Source organism: Danio rerio, chromosome 7, assembly GCF_049306965.1.
Source record: "Danio rerio strain Tuebingen ecotype United States chromosome 7, GRCz12tu, whole genome shotgun sequence".
Classification (NCBI taxonomy): domain Eukaryota; kingdom Metazoa; phylum Chordata; class Actinopteri; order Cypriniformes; family Danionidae; genus Danio; species Danio rerio.
The window spans coordinates 37,831,962-37,849,307 of record NC_133182.1 but is presented as its reverse complement, the minus strand read 5'-3'; the positions used below and the strand labels follow the sequence as shown (position 1 = coordinate 37,849,307).

At 36.9% G+C, this 17,346-nt stretch overlaps 1 protein-coding gene across 11 annotated transcripts in view; it reads left to right on the top strand.

Moving 5' to 3' along the window:
* Positions 1-17,346, top strand: part of nkd1 (NKD inhibitor of WNT signaling pathway 1) — a 177,096-nt gene that overhangs the window by 123,589 nt on the left and 36,161 nt on the right. For 3 of the 11 annotated variants that reach the window (XR_012382521.1, XR_012382520.1, XM_005169004.6), the window contains exons 1-3: positions 13,313-13,482; positions 13,594-13,626; positions 13,824-13,963. The exons of 7 other annotated variants lie outside the window; for them this stretch is intronic. Coding sequence is in view for 2 of the 4 variants with exons in the window: in XM_005169004.6 (XP_005169061.1) it covers positions 13,458-13,482; positions 13,594-13,626; positions 13,824-13,963 (198 nt within the window). In the remaining 2 variants the exon portion in view is untranslated. 11 annotated transcript variants of the gene reach the window in all.

The window sequence follows — 17,346 nt, the reverse complement described above, 5'->3', positions numbered from 1 at the left end:
ATCAACACAGCCACATTCTGCCCCTGCAAGTCAGTTTCAAACATAAATAAAGAAAAAAAACTTTGTGTCTGTTGTGTGTCAGGCAGATGACAATAGCAGGGCTGTATCTTTTAGTATTATATAGAATACTTTTGTTCTGCCAGATCTCCCAGGCAGGGTTTTATTTAGATTTATTTAGTTAATATTAGTTTTTGGAAATCTGTCCATTGGAAAGAAGTTCTTTCAGAAGAAGAACAGTTTTTTGAAATATTATTTGTTTTTATTCTGTCTATTCAGTGTTCTTCAACAAGAACGGTGGTGGTGGGGTTCATAATATTCACAATGGTATTTTATTAGTTGTTGGTTTAACCATGGATGAGATAATGGCTTCTATGTTATTTTCTTTTCAATGACATTTCTTGTCACATGTTCAAAAACAACAACCAATATTGCATCTCTATAATTTATATAATGGGTATAATTAAACAATACTTTCACTATTATGTAAATTAGAAGTGTAATAGAAAAAAATTATATTTTTGCGCCATTTTGAATTTTACTCGAATACAAATACAAATACAAATACTTTTCCCCCCTCAACAAATACAAATACAAATACTTTTCCCCCCTCAACAAATACAAATACCGGCTGCTCCGCACATCCCTAATATATATATATATATATATATTATATATATAAATTTCTAAAAGGGGTGTACTCATTTCTGCTAAGCATTGTATGTATGCATATTTAACTTTAAAAAATTAAACAATATATGACTTATTTCTTTAACTCTGTCTTTTTCTTTTAAAATCAAAATTAAGACTTTGAAAAGTGTCTAAAGGAGTTTGTTATAATATTTATTTTCCTCTGAATAATCTACACATAATAATTGGTTTTACATGCGTTGTACATATCAGTCTCAATGTCTTTCTTAATTTATCTAGGATTGATGGCCATCCTCTGTTTGACTCTGAGAACAACTGGCTTTTTCTTCAAAAGGTTTTTTTAAACACACTGCACATAAAACACATTAGACTAACAGTGCTCATACAAACTTGGAGTGAGTGCAAGTCTTTCAGTTAACTCATTTGACCATGAGGTTGAATATATTTAGTGTACATGCACCAAGTCTGAACGCTCTTTATAAACCATAACTGAAAATAACTTTCCCTTAATTATTATCCTTAATTCAATTCAGTTTATGTTATTTGTGTAGAACTTTACAAAGTACGTATTTATTTTAAAGTAGATTTAGAAAAAATGCATTTTTCTATATTAAAACCAAGAATAGAAAACAGCAAACAAAAGTTGTTATTCAGATAATTCAATTCTGTACTTCACATCATGTGCTGTAGCCTACTGTACTGTACTATTCATATTTTAGGAAACAACTAGTATTGAGGTAGAAGGGTAATGTTGTTTTGTATATTGACCAAGAGTCCCTACAGTGCTTGGTTGTTAGTCATGACAGGTGTTTGGTCATTTATGCTTTTCAAGAAGCTACATCCAAACTGGAGCTGGCATAATCTTTAGTTGCCTCAGGATGGACATTCCAAGGTGGAAACAGAAAAGCAAAAATAGCCTTGCTGCTTTTCATTATAACTGCAAACAGAAGAAAATAGCATGCATTGGATCAGCATAATGGTTATGGGATGCATTATGTATGCTTGGTCCAGTGAAATTAAAATAGCCTTTTTATATGTTAGTATCAGTGTTGTTAGTTTTAAGGATATCTATTAGCTAGTGTGCTCCAAAACAGTGACAAACCATTTGCGTTTCAAAAATGTAAAATTGATAAAAACTTGTAAACTTGTAGTTTGTTTATGGTTTTTTTCACGTCACCTCAAACTTCAGTTTCTCATCAAATCTTGACCAATCAAATGCTCTCTAGTATCTGACATACCCTGCCACCTTCAAGACGTTTATTATTTGCTTTTCATATGTTGTGCTTGATCTCAACTACTCTCTCTGGCAAAGCTGAGATAAAAACTAAACGCTACAGATCATTTTCACATTTTCAGGTGTCTTAGCCGCAAACGTCATCATAGTTGGGTAAGCTTAGAGCTTGGTGAATGGGAGAGTTAAACAAATATTGTTTTACAAATTATTTCCTTGTACAATAAAAGAAAAACTCAATGATAGTGTTATCAACTTTCAGAAAAAGGAAAAAAAAAATTGTGAGACTGATAACGGTAGCCAGAAGAGGGAACAACATCAAATTTACTGTAGACACTTTGTTACAAACACCTAGCATAAGCTGTAATTAGCTTTTTTGTAATTAGATGTAAAGATGATAATACATATATAAATACTTATAAATGTACATATGTTTGTTAAAAAAATCTAAATATTAAAAATCTTCAAGGGTTCTCTATCTTCATGTTTCAGTTGAGATTATGTCAAGCATTGAAACATTTTAAAACACTTCACGGGACCTTTAAAATAGTCTGATACTGGAAGAGAGTGCCTGGGCCCTGAACATTATCAATTATTCCAGAGTTTAAAAGAAGTCCTGAGTTTTGTGATCTTAAAAAATGTAAGGAATTGTAGCAGGAAAAGACTGGGTAAATACTTAGAAGCTAAACGTTTTGAGCCTTTTTAAAAATAATAATTTATATTCGATACAGAACTTAACTGGTAGCTGTAGTGAGTTTTATTTTTGCCTGGAATTTACCTGCATTTCAGACAAGCCACATAGCCAGTGCAATAATCCAGAGGTCATGAACTAGCCTTTCTGCATTAGAAACAGATAATAAGTTTCATAGATTGCCAATGTTGTTTTTAATGACAAAAATGTTACACAAAAAATGTTCACTGTATCTCAAACAACTAAAACGATATAAAGAAATCTCCACTGTGTTTAGCAAAAGCACTTACTGAACAGTGCATCATTGATGACGGAAGTGTGCTCAGGCCCGAATGCATGTGAGTGCGGCCGTCGGGGGAGACGGGAGGATGGACAAGCGTGCTTCGGCCCGTAACTGCAACTGTACATAGTGTGAGTACGGCCTTACTATCTGATATAGGGCCCAAATTTTTGACTCTAGAGGAGATGCAAATTTTGTACTAAGAGCTACTGTGTACAAGTATTTGTTCCAGTAAGTAATATCCTTTATTATCGTAATTAAATATATGAAAACGACTGGTTGTCCAATATTGGGAATCTTTAACACACTCTGATAAATGACAAAGTTTCATCTGGTCTTGATTAAATATATAACTGGGTATCCTCAAAGTAAATGCCCTCTAGTAACATTTTTCCCAATGGCAATGTGCAAATTAAAAAACGCAAAGGACCATAAACAGATCCTTCTTGCACAGCATATTTTACTGCCACTAAATTAGATGTAACTGAATATTTTATACATAAACAAGATTTAAGCTCTAAACTAATAATTCACATATTTACTGTGTTTCTATGTCTTTGGATACAGTAAGTCCATATAGACACAAAAATGGATCTGCCTACTGTATACTCTATGCTTGAATAAACAGATTAAGGCCCAATCCCAATTCTACCACTAGGCCCTTCCCCTGCTCCTTGTTTTGCACGTTCACGTGAAGGGGTAGGGGTGATAACATGATATTGTTGCTTTCAGTGATTTCCTGAAGATAAATACCAAAAAAATAATGCAACTGGAATAACTACAGCAGTTGTGATTGTCGATCTCATAAGAAGTAAGAGCTTGCGACGCCATATGATGATGTCTGCGGGAATTGTAGTGCTGTCCCATTTCTTAAGGGTAAATTTTAAAGCCCTTCCCCTTCACAATCTGTTTCAAGGGCCAAGGGGAAGGTGTGGGGGTAAAAAAATATAATTGGGATTGGGCCTAAGTTAAAGGGCCATGAAACCCCCTTGTTTCAGCAGGGTGTTTTCACACCTCTACTTTAGAAAAAGTCAGAAAAGTGGGCGTGTCCAGCTCTGTTTAGGGGGGAGTGTCGGAGGAAGAAAAGTGGGATGGTGTGGGAGTGTCTATTTGGGCGCGCTGAATTTCAGAGTCAAAACACACAACCACAGCGGACAATGTGACTGTGTTTACATGAACATCTGTTGTCGAATTATTTGCCAAATTATTAAATGGTGGACTTTAACTGCAGTTTGGCTCTCTCATTCAGGGAATTAATTCATGTCCCTCCCGACAAACGAGATATTTGATTTGAGGATCTGCTCTAAGCGTGTATTTTTCATGCAATGTTTGATACTGCACGGCGAATGAAAGAAAAAAAAACTCAGCATTTCCCGGAAACTTAGATGCACACGGCAGGTAGCGTCAGAAAGCCGCGTGTGTTATTCCAGTCACAAAATCCAACACGAGGTTATAGTTTGGTTGTAACTGTTAGTGCTAACTTGTTCACACTGGTGCAATAGTTTATTTGATACGAATAAAATACAAACTGAATAAACAAAGAGCACTGGTCGCTCACTTACCAACTCTGTAGAGACAGGACAATCACCAGCAAGAGCCGCGTCTTTATTTAGAGGAGACTACAAGCCAATCCGGATCTCAGCGTTTGCAGATGAGAACAGCTCTCAGGTAAACAATAATCCTCCTTAGTAAGTTATTGTTGTCGCGCGTCGCGTACACTGTTAATCCACACGTGAGTCTGAGCTCTCACAGAGAGAAAATGAAAACAAAACTTAACGGCAGCAAACTATAAAAGCAACACTTCACGCTTGTTTTGCCAACACAACGTGGTGTCTCTGCCGTATAAACAGCTGTGACAGCAATGAATATTAATAAAGTTGCACAATATAGCGCGCTGATTGGTTTGAACCAAGCCTTACTCATGCATTAATGCATCACACTGTAAGACGTAATAAGACACACTCTGGCACAGACGCCCAGTCTGCACGCTGGAATACACGCTATTATGTCATGGCCGTGACGCAGCTTCAAAAATTTGTTTCAAACCGGAAGTACGAATTTGCTTGAAATAACGCAAAAACACCCAATTTACACTTTTTAGTGAAATATAGGTGTCCTAATAGTGTTTTTAGCAGTGTGGGACACATATACGACTGTCAACAGCTCAAAAAATGTGTTTTGGTGTTTCGTGACCCTTTAAGGTAGTCTTATTTAGCATGAGCACAGTATAATATGGACAAATGACTGCAACTTTTCGCTTTACAATGGACTACAAAATAAATTTTAATACAACTAAAGTCCCCACAGTAATCTGGTTAATTTTTAGATCAGTGTGAATCCAATAATTCTATCATTTTTAGGAATTACTTATAGACGTAGTTTTTTTCTGTTTATATATGTGTGTGTTTTTTTCATTGAAGATACATTTTTATTTTTTTTGCTAATTTCGATTTCCGTACAATTTCAAACTATGCTGAAGGATTCATGTCACTTCAGTCAGCAATAAGCTGAGAGAGAGAGAGAGAGAGAGAGGGAGGGGATGCTTTAGGATGGCCAGTGTTTGGATCAGGCGCAGGATTTGTCTGTGAAGCCGTGGTTAAAGGTTTACAGTGCAGCGGCCCCTGGGGAGCGTCTCACACTTTAAAGCCTCGATTTGTCTTGGTGGCACCTCTTATCTCAGGAAACTGTTTATCTCCAGCTTCCTATTCTCTTTGCTTTGTTTCTTCCCTCAACTTTTGCTTCCTGTTTGGTCCTGGTTGTTGTCATTATTTCTTGTTTACCATCTTTGTGCCCTGCTCTGACCATCTGCTCCATTCAAAACAACCCACAAACTCTGTTTAAACTCTTACTAACCAACATTTATTTCATCGTCATGTCTATCTTTCTCCTGTTTCCCGTCTCCAGTGGTCCCCACATGCACTCACCTACATCCACCCACCAGGCCATTACAGTAGCTTTCTTTCATACTCTGTCCTTCTCTTCCTTCCTTTCTCCTTTCTTTCCTCTTCTCTGTGGCCTGTGACAGAAAGGATAATTAACGAGCATCATAAAGCGCTCTCTCTATTAGCCGTGCTGTGGTGAGTTTGCCAGCTCTGTCATTCTGAACAAAACCATGCGGCTCTTCTATTTGATCCGCACTTCAAAGAGGGATCCCCACTGTTCTCCGCTCAGCGCTCTAATTGTGTCCTCATTTTGGATGGGGCAAAAACCCCCAACTGCTTCAAAACCAGCCAGTGCAGGGCACAGATAGCACAGAGAGGGGACACACTCAGATAACCACTTTGGGAGAAGTTTTACTTTTACACCACCCTGTGATCAGATTCGTGACTTTCCTAGTAATGCTACAAAGTGATTTTAGCTTGAGAACTGGTTTTAGATCAGTATGACAGAGGCATATTTACTTTGTGAACACACATCTCACAGAATGTGTTGATTATAGAAGCTAATCTGCGTTTCTGTGACCTACTGCGAATGAAGCAAAAGCCCTTGAAGGACACATTAAACTATTCTCTTGTGCTAATTGTAGTCAGATTAATGTGTATGCATGTGGGATGAGGCCAAGTTACAGTCACATTTTCTCTTACGTTTACATCTGAAAAACGTTCCCGCATTGATTAAAGCATTTAAAAATCTTTCAAGTTTGACTAAATTGAACTTTTATTGTATGTGTAAGTACAATGATTTAATGTTTAAAATGAGCTGAAATAACACAATTCTTGTGATTTCTTTGGGCAATTTATTTGTTTTATGTTCAGTCCACTTACATTTCTGAACGATTAGGTTAACTTAAGCGTTTTGTGTTGGGACAACATGAAAAAATTCTGTTGGTCCAACTACTTGGTTAGGGGATTTGTAGTTCCTAGCATGCTATCATTGGGATTGAAGATTAAGAGAGGGAAATGTTCACAATTAAATAATCTAATGTGTTTAAAGTTAATAGAAAGACTTGTTAGAGTTTAATCTTCACTTTAGTTTGAAGATTTAGAAGTTTCATGTAATGTTTTGAGTTTTGAGATTACCACCTTGCAGAAGCACCAATGCTTTGGGTGTTGGCAGCTTAATTTGCAAAACTGCTTTTTTTGCTTTCCTCAGGGAGCAATAACTGTCCTAAAATGAGTTCAGATATCAGTTCCATTAGAGTATCTTCGAATAAATTTAAGAGACTTAGAAATGTATGTCACGTAATGGATTTATATGATATTATCAGACCTTTGAGGTTGTTAAATAAATATACAAATTTATTTAAACTTATTTGAAAAAAATTATGTTGGACCAAGTTAATTGCAGGGCGAAGCTGTGGCGCAGTAGGTAGTGCTGTCGCCTCACAGCAAGAAGGTCGCTGGTTTGAGCCTCGGCTCAATTGGCGTTTCTGTGTGGACTTTGCATGTTCTCCCTGCATTCTCCTGGGTTTCCTCCGGGTGCTCCGGTTTCCCCCACAGTCCAAAGACGTGCGGTATTTGTTAGGCTAAATTGTCCGTAGTGTATGAGTGTGTGTGTGTAGATGTTTCCCAGAGATGGGTTGCGGCTGGAAGGGCATCCGGGCGTAAAAATTTGCTGGATAAGTTGGCGGTTCATTCCGCTGTGGCGACCCCGGATTAATAAAGGGACTAAGTCGACTAGAAAATGAATGAATTAATAAACTCAATTGGATTTTATTGAGTATATTGTTTGTTTGTTTTTGTTGAAGCTACACTGTAAAACCCAAAAAGATAAGGCAACTCAAACTGTTTAGGAAAACCGATTGCAACAAACCATTTAAGTTAAAAAAACGAATGAGTACTGTGAACTTAATCCATTTGAGTATAAATGAAGTAACTTGGGCACAGTAAAACCTGATAAATGAAGACAACTCAAACCAACTGAGTACTGGAAAACCCTATAAGTTAAGGAAACTCAAACTGATTTGAGGAAACCGATTGCAAACCATTTGAGTTTAAAAAAAAAAAACTAATCTATATGAGTACCGTGAACTTACTCCATTTCAGTTGAAGTAATGAGGTATTTAATTAAATCAGTAGCTTCAACACTCCGTTCAAAACTCTTTTCAAATGAGTAGAATTAACTTTCAGTCAATTTTGAGTTAACTACACTCATTTCATTTGATAAAGATGATTGTTCAGTTTTACATTGTACACAAATTTATTTGATGGAAATCCTCCTCTCAATTAAAGTTCTTCCAGTGAGTTATTTTTTGAGTGTATGTGCAACTGCGTTATATCTAGAATTAGTGTCTGGTGTTAAACACTCTCGGCTGCGATGCCTGATTATTAGGCGCTCTACATGCGTTTGAGTGTGTGTATGCGTCCGGATGTTTGTGTGTGCCTCATCAGATAAAACAGCATTCTTAAGTGGGACGCCACAGTTTCCCCTTTTTTTTTACACCAGGAGCCCATAAGATAAAACACCACATCAGCATCCTTTTAATTACAGGATGAACCTTTTTAAAAGAAGAAGCTTATCAGTAAGATGCTTTTCCTCCTAGAGCGCAGCATATATTATATCGGGCTTCTATTCATGTTCTTCAGTGTGTTTATTTGTTCTAATTTTTATCAAGGTTGGTTTTAAAATGTATTATTTTTCTTAATATTATTTAAATAAAATAATTTTTCTTAAAGGGGAAACTTTACCTAAAAACATTCTGGCTGTATCAATATCAAATTTGAGCATATTGATCATGTTTGAGCATATAGGCACCTGTTGAGTATATAATCATATACCGACTGACTCATTCAAAACTGAAGTGGCTTTATTCTCTGCAAAAAACAAAAACAAACAAAAAAAACATATATTTTTTTAAAAACATATATTTTGAAGAAAACCAAATGTTTGTGGTAAAAGGTGAGAAGGTGGGGAGTGTTTAAATAGATACAGATACAGATTTGTATTTACAGTGCTCAGCATAATTGAGTACACCCCATTTTGAAAATGATTATTTTAATCCATTTCTCTGTGAATATTGGCAATGTATTCTGGTGAAATTAAACAAAACAGATTTATTAAACAGATATACTTATTAAAATAATATTTTAGTCATCAAACATATTTAGAAATTAAAACAGAATACAATTAAATTCAAGCAAAATATTGCAAATAAATTACAACCGACAAAATTTCAACTACATTTTTCATGTTATGCTTCTTGATTTTTCATGTTTTTTATCATGTAATATTTTTCTATACCATATACATTTGGGTGTACTGTTTTTTGGACTTTTATTGTAAGTTATTTGTTAGATAAGCTGCAGATTTGGTGTGTATGCACAAATGTGCAGATGTATATGCACAAATATAATATTGTATAGCTTCCTATTAAAGATATGATTTTAAAAGAGAGATTTGTGAGGGGTGTACTTATATGATGAGCACTGTATTTTTTTATGTATATATAATATTTGTGTTTATATATAAAATGTATAATATATTTGTATGTGTATTATATTTTATCATATATTTTATTGTGTGTGTGTGTGTGTGTGTGTGGGCGCGCGCGCGCGCGTGTGTGTGTATGTATACACACACACACACACACACACACACACACACACACACAAAATATTATATTTTATTATATTTTATTTTATTATATTTTATTTTAAACAATATAGTGAAGTAACCCATGCAGGTAGTTTCTAGACCCTACTTAAAGGCACAAAATTTACACATTTTTAGACTGACATTATAATTTCTCACAGGAGTATCTTAGAATGTAATGAAGACCACGACTTTCATGATTCCACACTCAAAAATTGCATAATGTGTACATTCTTCTGCTTCTGCTTGAAGAAAAATGTGGTTTTTATTGACATCATTTCCAACAAAATCAAGCCAAAATGAAGTTCGCCTTGAGAATCTGAAACAGCTTGCCAATACAAAAGTAGCTCTGGCTTTGACTGCTAAACACCTTTGAAATAGCATTGGCCCTCTATTATTTGCAAGGGGTGTGGCTCTGAGGCTCCGCCTTACTTTACTTTGAAATCCTCCACAGTTCCTTTTCTTTCAGTCAGATCAGATGTTCACAAGTAAACTTTTACACAATGATAAATTGCTTCATAACAGAAACTGAACTGTAATTCTAACTGAAAGCAGCACTGACACAGTTTTTCTTGTTCAGTGATGCAAAGCTTTTCAAAAGAGTCTACTGTATAAATAAATGTGCCATGACTTTTGCCTGTAGTGCTGATATCCAGACATTGTGCAAACCTCCACTATTATCAGATGCTTTTTTAACTGCTGTTGTCTCATTGTTGTCATTTTAGTTGTATATTAATTTTGATGGGAAAGTGGGAAGTACATTTTTACATACAGATCCCAGCACAGCTCTTAGTAGCATGAGAAGCCCATCTCCTGACTGTGTCTGCTCTCATTGCACAACGGGGTCATGGTGCTAATCTAGCGGGCACACACTACACACATGCCAGCCTGCTGTCTCTCACCACCCTCCCCCAGCACACACAACTGTCCCAGACCCCCCTCTTCTGACACACGGCATGCTGAGTCTTTACAAAGCCCCGTTCTGCAGCCGTCCCAGGACTCTGCACTGTACTGCAGGACTGTTGCCCTCTGCCCTCTCACACACCCAGCCCTCTATTGTCCCACAAGAAAAAAGCAACGGTCACATGTGCACCGAACACCCCACAGCTGCTGGCCTTGTCCGCTTCTTGCCGCCCGTCTACTGCTGAAATGTCCACAGGTGATTTAAGCCAATTGAATATGAATGCCTATGACTGGCTTGGAATGAAACAGTTGAATGATTGACCATCACGACTATAACCATGAGGAGACATGTATTGTAACACTGTTCTAAAAAAAGATGCACAATGGATGAATCACTTTTAGCTAAGTAACAAACAAACAAACAAACAAATGATTACAAAGAATTAATGTCAGAACCACCCCTCCCCCATATCATGTATACACACACACACACACACACACACACACACACATTCTCCTCATGCAGGCTTCAAAGGCGATGATGGGAAAAGCCATCTCTCCACTGGCCGCTTCAAAGCACAGGAAGTGTGTCAAAGCGACTAGCCGGCTGGTTCCCAGCCCTTGCGTGTGTGTTAGTGTGTGAGCAAGAGAGAGCGAAAAAAATATGTGTATGCAGGGTATAATAACATGCCCATCTCTGTGCTTGTATATGTGCGTGTGTGTCTGGGAGGTTCAAAGCTAGCCAGAATCCTCTGCTTTGAAAGAGAGGATGTGAAATCTGCTGTGGCATTGATGCCCCACTCTGGCACATGCATATGTTTGTTTGTATGCGGATGAGTTTTTATTTAATCCTAGACCTCGGACATGCCCCACTTGTTTTGGTAAAGGTTCTTCTTGTTCTCAAGCAAAGTCTTTCTTTACACTCATCTCAAACTTCATTCAGCTTTTGTTTTTACTTTTGTCTGGCATCTAATATTAGTGCTTAATTTCTGTCACATTGCTTGGCTAATTGTCTGCAACTTCACTGACTGTGAAGTGATGTTCTTTAGAGATATTGCGATAACTGCTTCACTGTATCGTTTTAAATGATGTAATGATGCCAGTGTGGATGACACTTAGGAATCAGAGTACTGGGTTTCCCAACAGCATCATGAGTTTCATTCATTCATTTTCTTTTTGGCTTAGTTCCTTTTTTAATCAAGAGTCGCCCCAACGGAATAAACCGGCAACTTATCCAGCATATGTTTTAAACAGCAGATGCCCTTAATCCGCAACCCAAAACTGAGAAACACCCATACACATTCACACACATACACTACGTCTAATTTAGCTTATTCAATTCACCTATACCACATGTCTTTGAATTATGAATATGCAAACTCCACAGCTCGAATCAGCGACCTTCATGCTGTGAGGTGATCGTGCAGCCCACTGCACCACAGTGATGGCCATCATGAGTTTCACTATGAACAAATGCTGTGAAGTAGAAACACTTTTTCGTCAGTAGAAATGGAGTGCACGAATAAAGAAGGATTATCTTGAATTATATGACTTCTGTTCCTGTCTTCCCTCTTGGTGTCACTGCTGTAACCTGTATTTTCCAGATGTGGTTTACTAATGGCACTGTGGATAGAGAAATCGTCAGATTACTGCTGCAAGTACAGTCTTCACTTATTATTATTATTACTATTATTATTACATGTATATTTTTTAGTTCATTTATTTTGACACTTTGTTACATTTCTTTATTTATATTTTTAATTGTATTTTATCTCTTTGGTGTTGTAGACATGAGAGTAAAAATCCCTTTTTATGTGCAGACTTGCAGTTTTTAATTTAAGCTTTTAAACTTTGCTCCAAATCATTTAAGAAAATTTAAGAGCATTTAGGCATTTTAAAGAAGACTTCATAATTTATTACTGAAAACAACAACAAAACAAACAAAAGAAAAAAGGAAGTCTTTTAGGTTTCCTTTTGTAACATTATTTAACATAACATAATAACATGTTATTATTTCTAATATAATAAATGAAAACACATTAAAATAGTTTTAGCAAAACAGGTTCTATACTGTAACAGTAAACACAATGCAATGTATGTTCTATTTTCCATAAATACAGTGCTCAGCTTATATAAGTACACCTCTCACAAATCTTTTAAATTGATATTTTAATAGGAAGCTCTGAAATATTATATTTGCGCATATACATTAGATTAGTCAGTACTGAAGCCAAATCTGGAGCTTATAACAAAATAACTTATAACAACAGTCCAAAAACTAGTACACCCAAATGAAAAATATTAAATACAAATTTCGAAAATAGGAAAATACAAGAGAAGCAAAAAAAAAAGGAAAAAAAATTTGCAGAAATTTTGTCGGTTGTAATTTTTTGCAATATTTTGCTTGATTTTAATTGTATTATCTTTCAATTCCTAAACATGTTTGGTGACTAAAATATTATTTTATTAAATATATCTGTTTAATAAATTTAATTTGTTTAAATGCACCAAAATACATCTATTTACTAAGAAATTAACAAAAAAATCATTGGGGTGTACTCAATTATGCTGAGCACGATAGATAGATAGATAGATAGATAGATAGATAGATAGATAGATAGATAGATAGATAGATAGATAGATAGATAGATAGATAGATAGATAGATAGATAGATAGATAGATAGATAGATAGATAGATAGATAGATAGATAGATAGATCTTTCACTAAGTCTATATATAGTACATCACACAACTAGTTAAAAGTTCACTTTACAGTTTATCCATACAATCGTGTTTCAGAGTGTGCTATTTAGTCCAAAGCAGCACGATTAGTGTCCGCTCGGATAAACGTGTTTAGCTGACGTCCTGCTCATGGCGCCCACGGGGGGCTTTGCGCTGCTCTTTTTATATTTGGAGTCTCCAAAAGAATCCCGCTTCCCTTTCATGTGCCGCCTCTGCCCAATCAGACGGAAGAAGAGGCGGCCTGCGCGAGGCGTCAATCCCGCTCTGTGAGTGGCTGCTGGCTGGAGCTGCAGATCGGCTCGCTCCTCCGCCGCCGCTGGATGTGTACGCAAGCCGCGCGCTCTTCTGCACGGACGCTCACAAATATCGCACTCTTTCTGGATTGTTTTTTTGTTTCTGATGTTTCTCAAGTGCTCTCCGATGCAGAGAAATGGGTAAACTTCATTCCAAACATGGTAAGGCGAGATTCCTTTTGGTGTTTTACAGCAAGACTTTAAATTTTAAGCACATGTGATGTAGTTCTCTCGAGTAATGCGTGTATACGACGTTCTTTTCTCTTTTTAAAGCTGCTATCTGTAAAGCGAGGGAGAGTCCTGAAGGTGAGTTGAGTGTACTTTGTTATTCATCAAATAAATAATTCCGCTTCTCTTTATTAAATTAAAGACAAATAAAACAAAGCTACACATCGTTCATTGCGTCAAAAAATTATTTAAAACTTCAGTCGAGAACTGTGCAACTTGTAAACACAAAGTAATTCTCTTTTACAAGATGTATGAATCGTGTTTTCTTGTTTTAGGCGATAGTTTTGTAGTTAACGCGTGTTTGGCGAGGAAAGGACTGGATGACTGGATGGTTAAACAGAAGTATTACTGCTCGAGCTCTCGTGTTGATCAGCGGGACTGCCAGCAGAAAAACAACTGCGAGCTGTCTCCACGGGTATGTGAATGGTTTTAATAACTTTATTACATGCGCATGTTAAACATGGAAAGATTTTTGACTTTGAGAAAGTTGTAAACTTGTTTGCGCTTCGCCTTCATTATTGAAATGCTCTAGGAATCAAATGTCCGAGTGTTAAGCTGTTATTGACTTTGCGAAGTAAGGGATGCATGCGCGGAACTATCTGTATCTTGTAGTAAGTGTATTTAAACTAGACAAAAATCTTATTTTCACAACAATTTTAACACGTCTTGCTTTCATTGGGCTATTTAATAGAAACTAAATGGGATTTTGGTCACTTTAAAAAAGCAATGTTTGACAAATGAAAAAAATCGATGGATAAGCTTGATAAAATGTAAAACCAATAATCTTCCTAAGTATCAATTCGTCTTAGCGCATCTGTAAAAATTAATTTATAATAAAAATAGTATTAGGCATGTGGCATAACCACTATATCCACTCATAGATTGTTAAAACATGTGCAAATGCGATATTCGCGCTGTTTGTAGAGGCCACACGCGCTTCAGACCACCCAATTCACGCGCTTTGAAAGTGATCGTGCTATTGTTTTGTGACGTCACCAAGAACAATAGTTTACTCTCTGGAAACACTCTGTAGTTTGAGCCCAACTATAAAAGCCAGAGGCGTTATTACCAGCAGTGATTAAAGGAGAAACACTTCTCTGAATACACGTTTCCCTTTAATGATGTCTGTTAAAACGCTCTCCACGGCTTCAGCTGCTGCCTTTGAAGATAGAGGAGGAGATTTTGTGTTGTTATTCCTTTGATAGATAGGATGAGGAAAAGTCAACTTTTCCAGACAGGTTTATTTCTGACAAGCACGTCATTTTTGAGAGGAAATATCAATAGGTAAATAAATATAGGCCTACATTGGTATCTTAAAGGCAGCAGATGTGTTTAAAGGTACATGTTTGGATTTGATTATCTTTCTTGCGAGCGAAAAGTTGTGTGTTTTCTATCTTGAGTTTGCCCAACAAGGAAAATGTTTTAGCAGTCATGTTTAGACAAAAGGCGCGTCAACTTTTTCACTGGCGGCTCACATGGGTAAATGGTTTATTTGAACGTGGTGGGAAGAACTGTGTGAGGGCTAGGAACAGATGCAAGTTCTCTCTGTAGGTAATAGATCACGGCGGGTTGAAAGCATTGCAGGCTGACAGGCTGGTGACAGCGCTGTATTGTGAAGTAGAGCGAGGGGTGGAGGGAGGGCCAGTCTGTCTCAGATTTGGCATCCTAGTAAACACATAAGAGCACTGTCGTTTAGGAGAGGAGAAATCCTCTGGAAATACCTCAGAGTAAGCCTCTTTTGGTCAAGGGCTGTTGCGGAGTCTCAAAAGACTTTTTGAGGGCTGGAGAGATATGGAGAGACGCTGAGAGTGACAGAAAGAGAGGGAGGAAATCCACAGAAAGCTTCTATTAAACAGCCGTCTCAAACAGCAGGAGAGCGCAACCACAACTTCTTAAAAACCCAATCCTTATATGTGGACATCCAAACACAAACCTGATGCTGTTAAACTTTCCGAATGAGGAATGTTGATGCAGAAATGTTGCTTTTCTGACTCTCCGTAGGAAAGTAAAGGCAATAAACCACGGGTTGGCACGCAAGATGCAAAATTGCATCGCAAACAGTGATTTGCAACAGAGCTGTGAGGTCTGAAGGGGAGAAAATATGTGTAAGGAGCTGTGAACGCATGGCCCTTGCTTAGTTCAAAGTTCACGCAGTTTGAAGTTTATTACTTTTTTTCACTCTCTGCTGTTAGGAGGAGGTTTTATTGGAGCTGGAGAGATCATAACGCACTCAACAACAGTTACAAAGTCTAAAATGATTTACACATGGTGTACCTGATTTTTATTTAGGAATTCAGACTTCAATAAAGCCATAAAGTGGTTCACTTTTTTCTCTTTTCTCAGTTGCCTTCATTACATCATGATAATGTGAACCAGGAATTGTTTTAACACAACATGATTGTTTTCCTTCTGATGTACTAATGAGGAGTTTAAGAAACAATAGCAGAACTGAGGAGTGCGTGAGTGTGTGCATCTGTGTGTGTGTGTGTTTTCCCAGTTGGTGTGAAGTGATTTGGTCAGGCTGGGAAAGGATCCCTGCTGAATTCAAACATTCGAACTGTTTTTTATAATAACTGAATGTTGAAATAAAAACGAGAGGAGGTGTTAAAATCATAAACATTTATTTGGAACATTGGGAACTTTTATTTCTTTTGACGTAACAAAGGATCTCCAGGAAAGTTTTTGCTTATAGAGTGAAGAATATTTTGATGGTTTAACTGGAACGAGGATTTGCATCCCTTTGCTGGCTCTCCTTTTTTGATTTGAAGTGTTTGAATAGGCAACACGGTGGCTTAGTGATTACCACTGTCACCTCACAGCAAGAAGGTCGCTGGTTTGCATCCCGGCTGGGTTAGTTGGCGTTTCTGTGTTCTGAGTTTGCATGTTCTCCTCGTGTTTGCATGGGTTTCCGCCAGGTGCTCCAGATTCCCCCACAGTCCAAGGACATGCGGTACAGGTGAATTGAATGAACTAAATTGGCCATAGTGTATGTGTGTGAATGAGTGTGTATGGATGTTTCCCAGTACTGGGTTGCAGCTGGAAGGGCATTTGCTGTGACATTTGCTGAAATAGTTGGTGGTTCATTCCGCTGTGGTGACCCCTGATAAATAAAGAAACTAAGCAGAATGGAAGTCAATGAATGAACTATTTGAATATTTCAAATGCAAAGAATATTTATTTGTGTTTATGTATGTGTATGTTTTTTTTTTTTTTTTTTTTTTGAGAAATATTGATTGGATTAGTGTGTGTTTTCTTCAGTGAAAGGAGTGAATGTTTTCTTTTTCCTTGTCTCACAGCCTTCTTGCTGTGAGGCGATCGTGCTACCCACTGCGCCACTTAACGCTATTTAATTAAATTTGTTATGATATTTTTCGAATGTATGATTTGTTTAATGCAGCAGTAAAACATGGTTGCTCAATTTCAGAAATTGTGGTGATGCTTTATTTTCCTGAAAAAATGTGAAGCACATTTTATGTATATTTTTAAAATATCGTATCACCAATTGATTATCGTTTTATTTAGCTTGCCTTCACTAATTACATTTTTCTTCAATATTGCACGGTACTAGTTTTCACACTTTGTCATATAAAATCAGCTTCTAATTGTGTTAGAATTCTCTTTTTAATGAAAAGCTATTGCGTCCTTATAAACGAATGACCTCACTTCATGAGCATGAGGAAAGCATAAACCTCACTGGCTGATAATACTGGGACTAATAGAGGCTACCTGGAGAGTTAGTTATTTATAGCAGCTGTGCTTAAGTTGGGACAGTTGTGTGTGCCTGTGTTTTAAATGTGG